Genomic DNA, 17,594 nt, shown 5'->3' on the forward strand with positions numbered 1-17,594 from the left:
GGGATAGTGGGCTTAAGAACATCAGAAGATCTCTCCTGGATCAGACCAGTGGTCCATCTAGACCAGCATCCCGTCTCTCACAGGGACCAACCAGTTCCTCTCGAGGGTCAACAACAGGGCATAGAGGCTGAGGCCGTCCCTGATAAAAACATCAGAAGAGCCCTGCTGGACCACACCAGTGGTCCATCTAGTCCAGCATCCTGTCTCACATGGTGGCCAACCAGTTTCTCTGGAGGGCCAGCAACAGGGCACAGAGGCTGAGGCCTTCATAAGAACATCAGAAGAGCCCTGCGGACCAGACCAGTGGTCCATCTAGTCCAGCATCCTGTCTCCCACAGTGGCCAACCAGCTCTTTTGAATGGCCAATAACAGAGGCTGAGGCCTCCATAAGAACATCAGAAGAGCCCTGCTGGATCAGACCAGTGGTCCATCTAGTCCAGCACCCTGTCTCACATAGTGGCCAACCAGTTCCTCTGGAGGGCCAATGACAGGGCAGAAAGGCCGAGGCCTTCCCCTGATGTTGCCACCTGTCTCTGGGATTCAGAGGTTCAGAGTCTCTGAATGTGGAGGTTCCTCTCAGTCCCCATGGCTAGTAAGTATCCTCCACGAATCTCTCTTATCCCTTTCTCAAGTCGTTTATTCCTGTGGCCATCCCTACATCCGCTGGCAGCGAATTCCCCATTTTAATCACTCTCTGTGTAAAGTGGTGCTTCCTTTTGTCCATACTGAACCTACTGCCCATCAGCTTCCTTGGACACTTTTTTATTTCTAGTAGATTTGGGGCAAGGGAGAAAGATTTCTTTTTGTCCACTCTCTCCACCCCATGCCTAACTTTATAAACCTCTATCACCGCTCTCCCCCCAGCCCCCCTTCGTCAGCTCATTTCTAGTCCCAGACTTTCCAAATCCTGAATTTTCTTGGTTGCCCTACCCTGGACATGAAGCAAGACCCAAATTCATTAAGGAAGCTTCAAGCTGAACATTGAAAGCTACTGCATTTGGGGATTTTGGCCTCGTTCTGAATTCTAAGCAACTTCAAGACTTGTTCAGTTGTGAGTACAAATCTGAAATGAACAGAAATACCCCCCAACATATACCATGATACAATTGTAGCATCCAGCTCACCAAAGGAATTCTACTAGGACACTGACCGAAACACAAAATCTGCCCGGTCGATCTCCTGGCCGCATCTGCTGTTCTTCAGGATGCCTCCATTCCCAACCACGGCACATTTCTTAAACTGGGAACGATAGTGCGGCATCTCCTAGAGCAAACACAGGAATAAATAAAAATGAGAGAGTCTGTTAGCCATGGCTGTCTTTCGGCCTGCTCTCCTTGGGTTGCCTGGGAGGAAATCACAACTGCCACACCTGCGGGCTCCTTCGCATCTGCATCGTTCTACAGGACTGTGATAACGTTGGACGATGGTCATACAAACCAGCTTCCTGAATGAACAGATCATCAAAATATAAGAGAAGCCATGTTGGATCAGGCCAATGGCCCATCCAGTCCAACATTCTGCATCACAATGCGGCCCAAATGCAGGTGCCATCGGGAAGTCCACCAGCAGGACCAGAACTCCAGAAGCCCTCCCACTGTTGGGATATCCCCCAAATATCAAGAATCCAGAGCATCACTGCCCCAGGCAGAGTGTTCCATCTAGAGACCTTGTGGTTAATACCTATTGCTGGACTTCTGCTCTTACGAATGTAAGAGAAGGCATGTTGGATCAGGCCAATGGCCCATTCAATCCCACACTCTGTGTGACACAGTAGCCCAAACCCAGGGTCCATCAGGAGGTCCACCAGCAGGGCCAGAACTCCAAAATCCCTCCCAGTGTGGCCTCCCCCCAGGAACCAAGAAGACAGACAGAGTGTCCCATCAATACCTTGTGGCTAAGAGCCACCCATGCACCTCACCTCTTAAGGACATAAGAGAAGCCATGTTGGATCAGGCCAGTGGCCCATCCAGTTCAGCACCCTGTGTCACACAGTGGCCAAAAGCAATGGGCCATCAGGAGGTCCACCAGCAAGACCAGAACTCCAGAAGTTCTGGAGCTTCTGCAGCTTCCCAAGCCCCAAGAAGACAGAGCATCCCTGACCAAGACAGAGTGCTCCATCCAGACCTTGTGGCTAATAGCTACTCGTGCACCTCTGCTCCGTAGGTTTCTCCAAACCCTTCTTGAAGCTGCCTATGGCTGTAGCTGCCACAACCCCTTGCGGCAATGAATTCCATGCATGAATGACTCTTTGGGTGAAGAAGTGGCCTTTTCCCTTGTTGACAAATGAAGCTGCCATCAACTGAATCAGGTCATCGGTCCCTCACTGCTGGGGTCATCTATTTCAGTCTGGCACTGGCTCTCCACGGTCCCAGACAGAGGTGTTTGGCATCAGCTACTACCTGCTCTTTTACCAGGAGATGCCCGGGATTGAACCCAGGACCTTCTGCATGCCAAGCAGGTTCTGTACAAACAAGGATTGTGACAGATGCATGTCCGCGACATGAGCTCCTTCAGGGTCTTGTGAAAGCAGGACCAAGCCTCTGAGCTGAGGACAATTTTCATTGCTGCTTTAACCCCCTGCGGAAGCTTTCGTGGACATGAGCCTTGTGCCCCGGCCTGTGAACATGTACAGGGTCGGATCCCCCGGGAGCTTTCCCTGTAGCAACAGTGGCCCTAATATTTCTCCTAGAGAGAGCAATTGCACCCTCGCTCCCTCCCCTGTGCATGCAAGATGGAGCACGGGGCCTAAATCGCGTGAAGCATCTATTGTGGCATTCGTAGCTCCGGACATACACAGCCACTTCGTTAAAAATGACCTTGCCGCGCTTGGCTGCAGCCGTCCGTGCTGCTGCTTCTGCAAGGCAGAATGGAATTAAGTAGATATTCTTTTTCCACCCATGAATCACTGGATCCAGCCTGCTAAAGGCTTTCTCTGGACTGCGGAAACTGAACGTGAGCGTGCTCAGCACAGCGCAAATATTTTGTCTGTAATGCCGACAAAGAGATTCACAAAGCTCGATGGTATGGCATCCTTCCTGTTATTTGCTTTATTTATACCCTGTTTTTTCCTCCTGAGAACACAAAGGGGCTTATAATATTCCTTGCTTGTCTATTGTAATCCTCACAACAACCCTGCAAGGACGTTTATGCTTTTCACTACTCAAAGGAGTCTCAAAGTGGCTGACGATCGCCTTCCCTTCCTCTCCCCACCACAGGCACCCTGTGAGGAAGGTGGGCCTGAGAGAGTTCTAAGAGAACTGCTCTGTGATAAGAGCTCTCAGAGGACTGTGACTAGCCCAAGGTCACCCAGCTGGCTGCACGTGGAGGAGGGCCAGAACAGGAGCCCTCTCACTGTGGCCCCCAAGCACCAAGATGAGCAACACCGTCCCAGACATAAGAACACAAAAGAGGACACAGGAGAGGCTATGTTAGATCAGGCCAGGGTCCCATCCAGCCCAGGTCTCTGCATCACACAGTGTCCAAAACCCAGGGGCCATGAGCAGGTTCACCGCCAGGGCCAGAACTCCAGAAACTAACAGGTTGGTGATCCCCAGAGCACGTGAGATATGCCTGGCCTCCACTAGGGCCATGGCCTTTTCGGTCTTGGCCCCTACCTGGTGGAACGAGCTTCCGGAAGAGCTGAGGGTCCTGCCACAGCTACCACAGTTCCACAGGGCCTGCAAAACAGACTCCTCCTGCCAGCCATTTGGCTGAGGCCAGAGCAAGGAAGATTTACATGGCCCTTCCCCCTCCTCCAAATGTTTTTTTTACTTTTAAATCTCCAAATAACCAAACACCTGCACCTGTCTTAAGGCTTGGAGCCAGGTTAAATGTGTTGGAGCCAAAATGGGTTACAGAGAGGTGTGTGTGTGTGTGTGTGTGTGTGTGTGTGTGTGTAGATGGATGTGTGGTTATTGATTGTCCTTGTGATTTTATTATCTTGTTGAGAACCACTGCAAGCTGGCTGGCCTGAGAGCAGGAGCAGAAGCAAAAGCAGAAGCAGAAGCAGAAAGAAGATAGAAGAAAGAAGAAAGAAAGAAGGAAGAAGGACAAGGAAGAAGAAGAAGAAGAAGAAGAAGAAGACGAAAAAGAAGAAGAAGAAGAAGAAGAAGAAGAAGAAGAAGAAGGAAGAAGAAAGAAGGAAGAAGAAAGAAGGAAGAAGGACAAGGAAGAAGAAGAAGAAGAAGAAGAAGAAGAAGAAGAAGAAGAAAGAAGGAAGAAGGACAAGGAAGAAGAAGAAGAAGAAGAAGAAGAAGAAGAAGAAAGAAGGAAGAAGGAAGAAGGAAGAAGGACAAGGAAGAAGAAGAAGAAGAAGAAGAAGAAGAAGAAGAAGAAAGAAGGAAGAAGGAAGAAGGACAAGGAAGAAGAAGAAGAAGAAGAAGAAGAAGAAGAAGAAAGAAGGAAGAAGGAAGAAGGACAAGGAAGAAGAAGAAGAAGAAGAAGAAGAAGAAGAAGGACAAGGAAGAAGAAGAAGAAGAAGAAGAAGAAGAAGAAGAAGAAGAAGAAAGAAGGAAGAAGGAAGAAGGAAGAAGGACAAGGAAGAAGAAGAAGAAGAAGAAGAAGAAGAAGAAGAAGAAAGAAGGAAGAAGGACAAGGAAGAAGAAGAAGAAGAAGAAGAAGAAGAAGAAGAAGAAAGAAGGAAGAAGGAAGAAGGAAGAAGGACAAGGAAGAAGAAGAAGAAGAAGAAGAAGAAGAAGAAGAAGAAAGAAGGAAGAAGGAAGAAGGACAAGGAAGAAGAAGAAGAAGAAGAAGAAGAAGAAGAAGAAAGAAGGAAGAAGGAAGAAGGACAAGGAAGAAGAAGAAGAAGAAGAAGAAGAAGAAGAAGGACAAGGAAGAAGAAGAAGAAGAAGAAGAAGAAGAAGAAGAAGAAGAAAGAAGGAAGAAGAAAGAAGGAAGAAGGACAAGGAAGAAGAAGAAGAAGAAGAAGAAGAAGAAGAAGAAGAAGAAAGAAGGAAGAAGGACAAGGAAGAAGAAGAAGAAGAAGAAGAAGAAGAAGAAGAAGAAGAAAGAAGGAAGAAGGAAGAAGGAAGAAGGACAAGGAAGAAGAAGAAGAAGAAGAAGAAGAAGAAGAAGAAGAAAGAAGGAAGAAGGAAGAAGGACAAGGAAGAAGAAGAAGAAGAAGAAGAAGAAGAAGAAGAAAGAAGGAAGAAGGAAGAAGGACAAGGAAGAAGAAGAAGAAGAAGAAGAAGAAGAAGAAGGACAAGGAAGAAGAAGAAGAAGAAGAAGAAGAAGAAGAAGAAGAAGAAGAAGAAGAAGAAGAAGAAATTCATTGGTCTTCAAGGTGCCACTGAAGTCAAACTTCACTCAACCCAATCCCTGGTGTATCTAGCAGCGCAGGGTGGGGAAAGACCTTTCACTACCTAAGACCTTGGCGAACTGCTGACGGTTCCGGACGCAGAAAGCCTGACGGTCTGACTCAGTGTCTCTTTATAGCAACCGGCGCCCCGTGGAAAGAACCTGCTTATATAAGCGATTCGCGCATACACATCTGATGAGTAATTTCACAGCTGAAAACAAAAATACATCCGAAGGAAACGGTGAGGTGAAATATAAGGGTTTAGGGAGGCGTTACTTATTGATAGTTCACCGCTCCAGGGCACACAAAAAATGGGATTGGCAATGGCCTGAGAATGAATCCACGGAAATTTGAGAGCCATCTCCAACGAAACTTGCAAAGAGTAGTGACCGAAGGCGGGACAGACAGGCCGCCTTTAAGGGCTGTTGTGAAGCTGTTTAAGTAGCTCAGCCGTACACGTGTGTGCACTAGTGACACCTAATGGTCACTCTGGGATTCCCTTTGTTGATGTGGAACATCTACTGCTGCGGTCCCCCAAACAGAAGTCTACGGATGTGACGTCCGTAGTGTCCCGCCCCCAGGGGCCGCACCAGTGGATGGACAGCGGCGCCAGAGCATTGAGGCATGGTCTTCCAAGGCCGCTCCTGCCCTCCGGAGACTGGCAGGGGCGGGACCAGCACAGCAACATCCAGTCCTGTGCGTTGCTGGGCTGGCCTCACCTCCGCTATGCCTCCAAGGCCGCCTCCACCCTCTGGAGAGTGGAGTCAGCCTCGGGAGAGGTAAGGAGAAGGGGGGTGGAGGGAGGGGGCATGGAACAAGGATTCTCGCTCCTTATGTGGATGCTCCCGCTCATTTCCTTTCTTCAAGAAGAGCAGAGCAAGTGTGTGCTCTGCAGAAGCAAGGAGTGAACGCCATTAAACTCGGCTCTCTCCATCTGCTGATGGGTGGGTATGTAATCTGCTTGCAGCCCAGCCACAGAGGCTTGCAATGTGCTCTGTAACCACTCTTTAGGCTTTTGTACGCTGCTTCAGTAAGGAGACTGAAGCAGATGAATACAATGTATATTCTGAATAATCTTTCGAGTAAAGAGTCTCTCTTTTAAACCTCATAGTGCTGTGAGTCTGGATCTGTGCCTCATCTAAGTCCAAAAAGTCACAACAGCCTCCCACCCCCTCCAGAACCCAACATTGGCCACTTTAGCAGGGGACAGGTCAATCTGCCGAAACAAGGGTAGAATTTTCGCAACAAGAAGTTTTAAAGCCCTTTTTCTTTCTTCTTTGCTCAGAGCTGGAAGGGGTAAGAAGGCTCTCCCCAGCTGCCATTTTGAGAAACCCCACAGTGGGATACCCTTAAGGGGTTTTCAAGGTACTGAGTTACCAGGGTATCGTGGCTGGGAAACCCTGCTTTAGAGACAATGGCATGTGTCCCACCTTTGGAAACATCCTGAATATTTCTTGGTTAATGTGAAAGATCCCGCTGGAATCGACCTCATACTTCAGTTTCGTCCCCAAAGGAGTGTTCTTCTGAGTGGTAAAGAGGAAGGCAGGAGCGTTACAACACCGCGAGAGGCTAGACCTGTGGAAGGACCGAAAGGACAGCATGGACCGATAGCTCAAGTTCAGCCTGAGAATGTTCAAACGCCTACCAATCAGGCACCTCCGTTCACCAAGCCCACCAATCACAGGCCTTCGGCCAAGCCTTGACCAATCCTCTTTCTACTGCAACCACCTCCTTCATAAATCATTTTCTCATCCGGGTTTTTCTTTTATTCTTTTTTTGAACTTTCCTGCTTGTCATTTCATTGCAAACTAGCAGGGCTCTTGCAGCTGGGCATGCTCAGTGCAGGAATCGGCACGCTTAGGGAGCCAAACCCAACAAGGCCCTGCAAGTTCCCCTTATGAAACTCCTGCGGTTTCTTTCCGTTTAAACAGCTAGCAGACAGGACCTTGCTCTGGGTCTGGACTGGCACGGGGAGATGGGGATTAAAACCTGGGGGGGGGGTTTTGCCAGCCCCAAATAATTGGATTGCAATTCACCCCACTGGACAAAAAGATATGTGTCAATTTTTAAGACTGCTCCAACAAGGTAGTTAGCTGCCGCTCATGATCGCTTCCATTCTAGAAAATGGAACGAGGAAGGAAAAGGTTTACCCAATCCCAATCTAGAATTGGAGCCCCACAGAAATGTATTTCTCCCTAACCAGTCTCTCTAAGAGTTACACAATGTTTTAGACACAACTTAACAACGAAGCTAGGCTGTAGTTTCCCATTTATGCTTATAGATTCAGGCCTGGTTCATACATTCAGCAGGACATGGAGGTAGAACAGGGAAACAGCAGAATAATTACAGCAGAGAAGGATTTCCCTTTTTTAAGAGAAAAAACTCCCTGCAACTTGAAAGCTAGCTCAGCAGGCATGAACATCTCCCACTGGTGAGCTAACTTTCTACTGGAAAGCATTTTTATAAAATCCAAAACAGCATTCATACTCATGCCCTCTGCCATAATGGGATCTATTATTCCCCCTCAACACCCTCCCAGTTTATTCCTTCCTCATTCCTACCAGCATTTTAGTTGGCAGCAACCGGCTGCAGCAATAGGCTCATATGGCGAACTCCTCTTTATTTATTTATTTATATTTATTTATAGTTGGATTTATATACCGCTGTTCGCCAAAAGGTCTCACGGAGGTTCACAATAAAATATAAAATGACATAAAACCCCATAAATACCCCATTATTACAATTAAAAGATGGCATTCTATTCTGTAACTCTCCCAACTTTCCCCGCTTGTTCAGAGAGAGGTCAGACGTTAATTCCGTAAGAGGGAGAGGAGAGAAAAACTGGCCGATGGATTAGGGAGGAAAGGGAAAGCTAGCCTTTCAAGACTATGCGCTCCTCCCTAAGATGCTAGCTTTCTAGGTGCATGGAATTTGTTTATATGGTAGTATATTCCGTCCCATGAGCCTAAGGCCCAGAGACACATTCACCAACCCCGTGAAAGAAAAACCACGTTTTACTGTAGCCTCACTGGATGGAATTCCATCTTACTTGAAGAGCTTGGCTTCGGTGATGTTCATCTCCCATTTGCATACCTGCAGGTTCCTCCACCTCTCGAACAGTTCTGTCTGCTTCACCCTGAAAGAAGGGGTGGAGAAGAGGGTTGGAAACCCCCAAAAAGACATTTATGGATACTGCAATGACTTGCACATGTATGCACATTCAGACATACACCCCACAGGGCCCTTAAGATATGCTTTGTGCTCACACCTCACCTGCCAAGAGTAAGGATTTTGCTCATCCATTAACAGCAAAACTCCTCTCACACCATGCCTCACGCTTTAGTAAAAATAAACAAAAGTCTTATGGCATCTTAAATTGACTTCATTTACTGATACATTCAAGCGGGTAACCGTGTGGGTCTGAAGCAGCAGAAAAAGATTTGAGTCCCGCAGCACCTTTAAAGGTTTATAGATTGTTTTATGTACTGTTGTTTGATCTTATGTAAACCGCCCTGAGCCTCCGGGGAGGGCGGTATATAAATATAATAAATAAATAAATAAATAAATAAATAAATAAATAAATAAATAAATAAATAAATAAATAAATAAATAAATAAATAAATAAATAAAGGTATCCCCTGTGCAAGCACCGAGTCATGTCTGACCCTTGGGGTGACGCCCTCTAGCGTTTTCATGGCAGACTCAATACGGGGTGGTTTGCCAGTGCCTTCCCCAGGCATTACCGTTTACCCCCCAGCAAGCTGGGTACTCATTTTACCGACCTTGGAAGGATAGAAGGCTGAGTCAACCTTGAGCCGGCTGCTGGGATCGAACTCCCAGCCCCATGGGCAGAGTTTTCAGACTGCTTGTCTGCTGCCTTACCACTCTGCGCCACAAGAGGCTCTTTTGCAGCACCTTTAAGACCAGCAAAATTGTATTCAAGGTATGAGCTTCCGTGTGCATGCCCACTTCCTCAGATACAATGCGTTCACACGAAAGCTTATACCTTGAATAAAACATTGTTGGTCTTAAAGGTGCTGCGGGATTCAAAATTTGTTCATTAATCGATAGACCGCCTTTCTCCGCAATGGGAGGCCATTCTGTCCTCACCACAACACTGCGAGGTAGGCTAGGCTGAGAGAGCTGTGTTTAAGCCAAGGGATTCGAACCTGGGTCTTGCAGATATTAGTCCCACATTCTTAACCACGACATAACATGGCTCTATTCCAGTGTGAGCTTTATTGGGTGAGAGCCCCAATTCATCAGATCCGTGTTTCAGAAAGAAGTAGAAGAAGGGTTGGTTTTTATACCGTTTTTCACCGCCGGAAGGAGTCTCAAAGTGGTTTACAATCACCTTCACTTCCTCTCCCCATAACGCTGTGAGGCAGATGGGGTTGAGAGAGCTCTAACAGAACTGCTTTGCAAGAACAGCTCTAACAGGACCCAGACGGCTACATGTGGAGGAGTGGGAAATCAAACCTAGATTAGAGGTCGCCACTCTTAACTACACCAGGCTGGCTCTTGCAGACCCGTCCTCTCTACAGCTGGGAGGGGTGATGTTTGAAACCGTGCAAAGAAATAATCTCTCCCTCTCTGGGTCACGCCAGATTCAAAAATCGCCTGGCACGCCTTCCTGTGTCCAGCTTGGTCTACAATGAGGCTCTTTGGGCTCTGGCAAGAGAAGGGGCAGTTAATATTCAAAACTGGCATGGTTTAGGATTTCCCAGAAATCACTGTTAAAGAATTGGGTCACTTTGTTCTTGAGACCACCAGAGCGTGCTAATTGGGAAATCTTCCAAAGGGAGAAAATAGGAGCGCAGAGGGAAACAAGATTCCAAAAAGGGAGGGGGAACAGGCAGGAGACTGTGCAGATAAGGGGGATGATTCTCAATGGGGAAGGTGGTGATTTGGTAGCCCCAGAAACCCACGAGGGTGCCGATTCATCCACGGACAGCCACCCGCCTGAAGGAGCCAGTAAAGTCAACCTAGAACGGCTGGGTTTTTTTGTGCCCCGCTTTTTATTACCCGAATGAGTCTCAAAGTGGCTTACAGTTGCCTATCCTTCCTTTCCCCACAACCGGCACCCTGTGAGGTAGGTCGGGCTGAGAGCTCTGAGAGAACTGCTCAGTGACCACAGCTCTAAAAGAACTGCGATTGGCCCAAGGTCACCCAGCTGACTGCATATCAAACCCATTTCTCCAGCTTAGAAGCTGCCGCTCTTAACCACTACACTGGCTTTATAGGCAGGGGGAGGGAAGCAACTTAGATTTAAACATAGCAGGAGATGCATCCAGATCCCCAGGGTATATGGTACCTATGATGCATCATGATACTACCAGAGTGAAATGGGAGATAACTGGCCCATACATCTCATTTCTCCCTAATGTCGGGTTCAGTCTTACCTAGCCCCTGAGATCCCTGGTGCAGAACCCAAAATGTCCTTCATACAAAGCAGAGAGCTTGCTTGGTGTAGTACTTAAGAGTGGCGGTTTCTAATCTGACAAGCTGGGTTTGCTTCCTCGCTCCACCATATGCAGCCAGTTGGACAACCTTGGGCCAGTCACAGTGGTTACAGCTGTTCTCACAGAACAGTTCTCTCAGTGCTCTCTCCTCCCCACCTACCTTACAGGGTGCCTGTTGTGGGGAGAGGAAAGGAAGGCAATTGTAAGCCACTTCGAGACTCTTTTGGGCAGTGAAAAGCAGGGTATAAAAACCCAACTCTTTATTGCAAGCAACGCAAAGCCATAAAAACTGTTACAATCAGATGAGCGATAAGGTTGTGAGTGTCCTGTATAGTGCGGGAAGTTGGACTAGATGACCCTGGAGGTCCCTTCCAACTCTATGATTCTATGATTCTAAAGTGAGTTCCTGCATTGTGCAGGGGGTTGTACTAGATGACCTAGGAGGTCCCTTCCAGCCCTATGATTCTATGATTCTATGAGTTAGCTTTCCCAGGCCTGCTCCCCACTGACAGATGACAATCCGCAGAATGACAAGGGCCCTCAACAGCTCATTGACAAATGGCATTCCCGAAGGATCATGACAGGAGGCACAGCCACCGGGCCAATCCTGACATCCATCACCAGAGAAGTAGCAGGATAGGGGCAGGATCCACCCCACTGCCCTGGAAAGACTGGCCAGAGAAGGCACAACGCCATGCTACTTACATCGAGAGCACCTTCACTTCAATAATATCCTGCCTCAGTTCCAGGCATTTTGTCGAGTTGTAGTCAAAGGGACCTTCATAAAATTCAAAGTACCTGGGGAGAAAAAAGGTTTCAAACAAAATTAACAGATAGAAAGCCCCATCCTCGGGGGCACAAACAACACGCTTCTGGTGGAGTTAGCCATATTTGAAGACAATTGTACTTTTCCGTTCTCTGGGTTTCTGCCTAGTTCGGTGTTGTAGTTCTGGGGAAATGACATTCTCTTTTCAAATACCCAGGCTGCATTCCAGAAAGGCAATTCAACAAAAAAAAAGTGCATGCATCTAACTTCTCCCTCTTAAGAACATGAGAGAAGCCATGTTGGATCAGGACAGTGGCCCATCCAGTCCCACTCTCTGTGTCGCACGGTGGCCAAAACTCAGGTGCCATCAGGAGGTCTACCAATGGGACCAGAACTCCAGAAGCCCTCCCACTGTGGCCCCCAAGCACCAAGAAGACAGAGCAGCCCTGCCCCAGGCAGAGTGTTCCATCTATACCTTGGGGCAAAGAGCCACTGATGGACCTCTGCTCTTAAGAACGTAAGAGAAGCCATGTTGGGTCAGGCCAGTGGCCCATCCAGCCCAACACTCTATCAAACATTGGTCAAACCTCAGGTGCCATCAGGAGGTCCACCAGAAGAAACCAAGCAGGGTTGCCCATGGTTAGGATTTGGGTGGGAGACCACAGAGGAAATTCAGGGTTGCTACACAGAGGAAGGCAATGGCGAACCACCTCTAGAATCATAGAATAATAGAGTTGGAAGGGACCTCCTGGGTCATCTAGCCCACCCCCCTGCACTATGCATGACACTCACATTCTAATCGCTCATCCACTGTCACCTGCCACCCCCTTGAGCCTTCACAGAATCAGCCTCTCCGTCGGATGGCTCTCCAGCCTCTGTTTTAAAATCTCCAAAGATGGAGAACCCACCACCTCTCGGGGAAGCCTGTTAGTTTTGTCCTTTGCCTGACCTGGATGCCCCATCTTGTTAGATCTTAACAGGGTTGGACTTGGCTAGTGCATGGATGGGAGGCCACCACGGAAGGCCTGGGTTGCTAGGCAGAGGCAGGCCACGGCAAACCACCTGTGGACATCCCCTTGCCTGGAAAATGCTATCGGGTCGCCATAAATCGGCTGCACCTCGATGGCAAAGAAACCCCCCAAGAAGCAGAGCATCAGAACGATGGAATACAGAATTCTAGGACAATTGGGGGACAGCCTTGGAGAAACGCTCTCATCCTGAGTGCAAACTCCAGCATCCCAGCACAAAGCAACCAGATCCCTCCAGAAGCTCATGAAAAAAGATCATTGAAGTGTTTGTCTTCCAGGAGACCCAGCATGGTGTTTTGGTTAAGAGGGGCAGCGTCCAATCTGGAGAACCAAGATTTATTCCCCAATCTTCCCCCACATGCAGCCAGCAAGGTAACCTTGGGCCAGTCTCAGTTCTTTCAGAGCTCACCCCACGTCACAGGGTGTCTGCTGTAGGGAGAGGAAGGGAAAGGTGCTTGTAAGCCACTTTGAGACTCCTCCAGGTAGTAAAAAGTGGGGTATAAAAAGGCAGTTCATCTCTTCACCTCTCCTGTTATGTAACGTCATTGATTTCCCACAGCCCTAGGAGGCCCTGATGTTAGGATCAAGCCTAAGAAGGTCTACTCAGAAGTCAGTTCCATTTCATTCGGCAGCACTTAAACCCAGGCTGGTGTTCTTAGCCTCTCAAACAACTGGAAGATACAGATGGGCTTCCTTTTGTAGTAAGTTCAATTATTTACCTTGGTGTAGGGGTTAGGAGCGCCGACTTCTAATCTGGCGAGCCGGTTTGATTCCCTGTTCCCCCACAAGGAGCCAGCTGGGTAACCTTGGGCTACTCACAGCTCTGATAGTGTTTTTCTCACAGAGCCGTCCTTTCAGCCTCCCCTCCCTCACAGGGTGTCTGTGGTGGGGAGAGGAAAGGGAATGCAAATGGAAGCCACTTTGAGACTCCTTCGGGTAGAGAAAAGCGGCATATGAGAACCTTCTTCTTCTTCAGTAATCTCAGGGCTCTCTCAGCCTCCCCTCCCTCACAGGGTGTCTATTGTGGGGAGAGGAAGGGAAGGGAATTGTAAGCTGCTTTCAGACTCCTTCTGATAGAGAAAAAGTGGCATATAAGAACCGACTACTACTTCATTGAGAGCCAGTGTGGTGCAGTGTTTAAAGAATGACAGACTCGAATCTGGAGAACCAGGGTTGATTCCCCACTTTTCCTCCACTTGTGATGCGTCTTCTCTCCTGACAGGAAGAGAGCCAGCGTAATCTAGTGGTCAAGAGTGACAGTTATCTGAGACTGAGGTTTGGATCCCCCCTCATGCTAAGGTCACCGGGTGACCTCAGGCCAGTCACACTCTCTTGGGCCTGACCTACCTCCCAGGGGTGTTGTGAGGATAAAAGCGAGGAGAGAAAGGAGGAAAAAGTAGGCTGCTTTTAGTCCCCACTGAGGAGAAAGGCAGGAGATTGTTGCCTCTGCCAAGGGTCTGTTAGTGTCTGCTGCTTCCAGAGCTGGACACTGAACGCAGAGCCACAAAACAGCATGAAAACGCAACTGTCATCTTAGCCATTACGAGAGGGCCGTTCCGTTCCCTGCACACTGTCGACGGCACCAAAGTCACCTAGCTGGAGGCCTCCGCCGGCCATGAGGGATTCCCATCGCAAGAGGAGTCGAGTTTCACTGCAGGCTGAAGCAAAACCAGACTGACTTGCGGCTGACAGGCGACTCCAGCTGAAGAACAGGCAGCTGTGTTGTGCAATTGTCCCCCCCCCCCACCCTCGAATAGCTACTCTCATGCAATAGGCTGAAGTTGCCTTCTCCTGAATACCACCCTCGGTCATTCAGGCCAGTCGTCTCCTGTGACTGGCAGCCGCCATCCAGGTCTCAGACTGAGGTCTTTCTCATTATCTACTGCATGGTCTTTTTCATGGGAGATGCTGGGGATCGAACCTGGGACCTTCTGCATGCTAAGCAGAGGCTCTGCCACTGAGCCAGGCAGGTCAAGGTCTTTCCCATCACCTCCTGCCTGGTGCATTTAACTGGAGATGCCAGGGATCGAACCTAGGACCTTCCCCATGCCAAGAAGAGGCTCTGCCACTGAGCCAAGCACTCAGGTCAAGGTCTTACCCATCACCTCCTGCCTGGTCCTTTTAACTGGAGATGCCGGGGATCGAACCTAGGACCTTCCCCATGCCAAGCAGAGGCTCTGCCACTGAGCCAAGCACTCAGGTCAAGGTCTTACCCATCACCTCCTGCCTGGTCCTTTTAACTGGAGATGCCGGGGATCGAACCTGGGACCTTCCGCATGCCAAGCAGAGGCTCTGCCACTGAGCCACATCCCTCACAGGGTGTCTATTGCGAGGAAAGGAAGGGAAGGTGATTGTCAGACGCTTTGAGACACATGAGGCTTGCTGGGTGACCTTGGGCCATCCCCAGTTCTTTCAGAGCTCTCTCAGCCCCACCTGCCACACAAAGTGCCTGCTGGGAGGAGAGGAAAGGAAGACGAGAATAAGCTTCTTTGAAATTCCGTAAGACAGAGAAAAACAAAAATTATAAACTTCCTTCTTCTTTAAGGAGGTGGAGGGGATTGCTGATGAAGCCTGAAAGAAGGGGAAAAGAAAAAGGCTCATTTGAGTGACCTTTTGGAGACGCGCATGTGCAGCCACAAGGCAGATACCTCCTAGCCACATCTTGGAAGAAGCCACAGTTCAGTGGCAAAGACAGAGTTTGTCTCACAAGGCATTGCAGGTTCAGTTGCTGGGCCCTCCAGTTCAGGGGGTCTCAGATCTAAGGATCAGGGATCTCCACGAATAGATGCCGGCCGGATCAGGTAACGCCGGACAGATCAACCCTCTGGTTCATCGTGTTCCTGAGTCATCTCCCAAAATACGCTGGAGAATTCACGGCTCTTCCGGGTCGCAGCGTCTTTTGCCGTCGGCCTGCTGAGAAGCCCGGAGTCTTTTCGCAAGACGATGGTGAAGGTTAGGAAAATCATCTCATGCTCCCATTGGCAGGCATCACTTCACCGGAGAAGAACCCGAAGGTGCTTGGGGCGGTGGCAAAGCGGGGTGTCGGGTCGCCCACTGAGTTGGGACATGGATGAGAGTTCTCCCGTGACCGATATCAGAAATGTAACAGTTGGCTGGCAGGAGCCCGATATGCCGGGTAAAACAGTCTCCCCCGAGACTGGCAGCCAGGCATCTGCTGCTGCTAATAATATTTATGATTTAAACTGTGTTTTCCTTAAGAGCTTGGAGCCTTTCGCTTTGTGTGGACAGATGGGAGCCGTGCCGCAGATGGCCGGGATGGGGCTTTTCTTAAGGCCACTGAATTAGGGGCTGAGAATATCTCAACATCAGAGACTTCCCCTAACCAACAGAATAAGATGAGCTGGGGGTTTTTTATCCCCCCCCCATTTTACTACCCAAATGAGTCTCAAAGTGACTTACAATCTCCCACCCTTCCTCTCCCTACAACAAGCACCTGGGTTTAGAAGAAGAACAGGGGATTAGAAGAAGAAGAACAGTTGGTTTTTATGCCCCGCTTTTCTCTACCCGAAGGAGTCTCAAAGTGGTTTCCAATCACCTTCCCTTCCTCTCCCCACAACAGACACCCTGTGAGGGAGGTAAGGCTGAGAGAGCCCTGATATTATTGAAGAAGAAGATGAGTTGGTTCTTATATGCCGCTTTTGTCTACCCAAAGGAGTCTCAGAGTGGCTTACATTCACCTTCCCTTCCTCTCCCCACAACAGACACCCTGTGAGGGAGGGGAGGCTGAGAGAGCTCCGACAGGACTGCTTGGTCAGAACAGCACTATAAGGACTGTGATTAGAGCAAGGTCAGTGAGATGGCTGCACATGGAGAAGCAAGGAATCAAAGCCGGCTCCCCAGATTAGAAGCCCTCGCTCTTAACCCCTCCCTCATGCTGGCTATAAGCCCCCAAAGTACTCGAATCAGCATCGATGCAAATTTTTGCAGGCTTATCCAAGCCGAATCGCCCGCCCCTAATCATTGCTCCTTCTAGGTCAGGATTGTCCGCTCTGACTGGCAGCGGCTCTGCTAGATCTCAGGTGGTCCTTCCCACGACTGCTACAGCCAAGATGTTTTGAATGTGAGCAGGGGACCCCGACCTTTTTGAACCTGCAGGCATCCTTAGACTTTTGAGGGAGGGTGGGGGGCACAGGGAGGGAGCAACGTCTGGGAGCAAGGTTTGCCACCACTTTCGTTGCAACTCTTCAGCATTTTAGGCAGAAGTTCTGTAGCTTTTGATCTGCACAGCCAATCAGAAGCCTGGCAGGGGACACACCCCCATCAGGCCCTGTCCACGTTCTAAATGCACTTGGTGGCCACACTGTTGGAGACTGCTGAACAAAAGAATGAACGTAGGCCCCAGAGCAAGAAAAGCACCTGTTCTGCCATAGGGCCACAGCCCCCGTCACAGATCATGCGCAGGCTAGTGGCCAGCCTCCCCTCCGCTGTCCACCCCTGGGGGTCTTGGTACCTGGTGCCTGGGTCAGTGCCGCTCTTCAGAGCTCCGCCATCCGTGAAATTGAGGCTGCCGGTCCAGTTGGCCGTTTCCTCGCCACTCTGCCAGCTAAACTGCAACCCACTGGCAAGAAAACGAGGCAGTTGGTATGGTCACATCACTGCAAGCGGCTTCGGCGTCTATCACATGGCGCAAAAGCTGGCAACAAGGGAAACCTCAGGCTCTATCTGTGTACATACCTACTAGAAACGTTTCCCAAGTTCTTAGAATCATAGAATCATAGAGTTGGGGAGGGGGACATTTCGGCACCAAAGTGGATTGAGCACTGAAATGTGTCCTCATGGGGACACAGTAAACTGTGGAGTTTTCTGCTCGCCAGCAGGCAGCCTGGCGCAGCCGCCACCGTGCAAAATGGGTCTGATATAGTGTTATGATGATTGTGTCAATTGCCAGTTTTTAAATAAAAAGTCCTATGGTAGCAGACTAGCTACCGAGGGGAAATAGGCCAGGGGAAATTGTGCCATTGTTCTTGGGACCAGGAAGAACAGAATTTTCTGTTGAGAAATGCAAGACGTGTAGTGTGCAT

General features: G+C 49.2%; 1 protein-coding gene across 3 annotated transcripts in view; it reads right to left on the minus strand.

Annotated features, from left to right (window-relative positions):
• Positions 1-17,594, minus strand: part of ST8SIA5 (ST8 alpha-N-acetyl-neuraminide alpha-2,8-sialyltransferase 5) — a 41,279-nt gene that overhangs the window by 5,535 nt on the left and 18,150 nt on the right. The window contains exons 2-6 of one of the 3 annotated variants that reach the window (XM_077346721.1): positions 17,024-17,131; positions 11,464-11,556; positions 8,390-8,432; positions 6,727-6,819; positions 1,151-1,263 (exon numbers count right to left, since the gene is read on the minus strand). In XM_077346721.1, the coding sequence (XP_077202836.1) occupies positions 1,151-1,263; positions 6,727-6,819; positions 8,390-8,432; positions 11,464-11,556; positions 17,024-17,131 (450 nt within the window). Of the gene's footprint in view, positions 1-1,150; positions 1,264-6,726; positions 6,872-8,345; positions 8,433-11,463; positions 11,557-17,023; positions 17,132-17,594 lie in introns of all 3 variants that reach the window. The other 2 variants (XM_077346720.1, XM_077346722.1) reach the window with 2 other exon arrangements.

The sequence above is a fragment of the Paroedura picta genome, chromosome 7, assembly GCF_049243985.1.
Source record: "Paroedura picta isolate Pp20150507F chromosome 7, Ppicta_v3.0, whole genome shotgun sequence".
Taxonomy (NCBI): Eukaryota; Metazoa; Chordata; class Lepidosauria; order Squamata; family Gekkonidae; genus Paroedura; species Paroedura picta.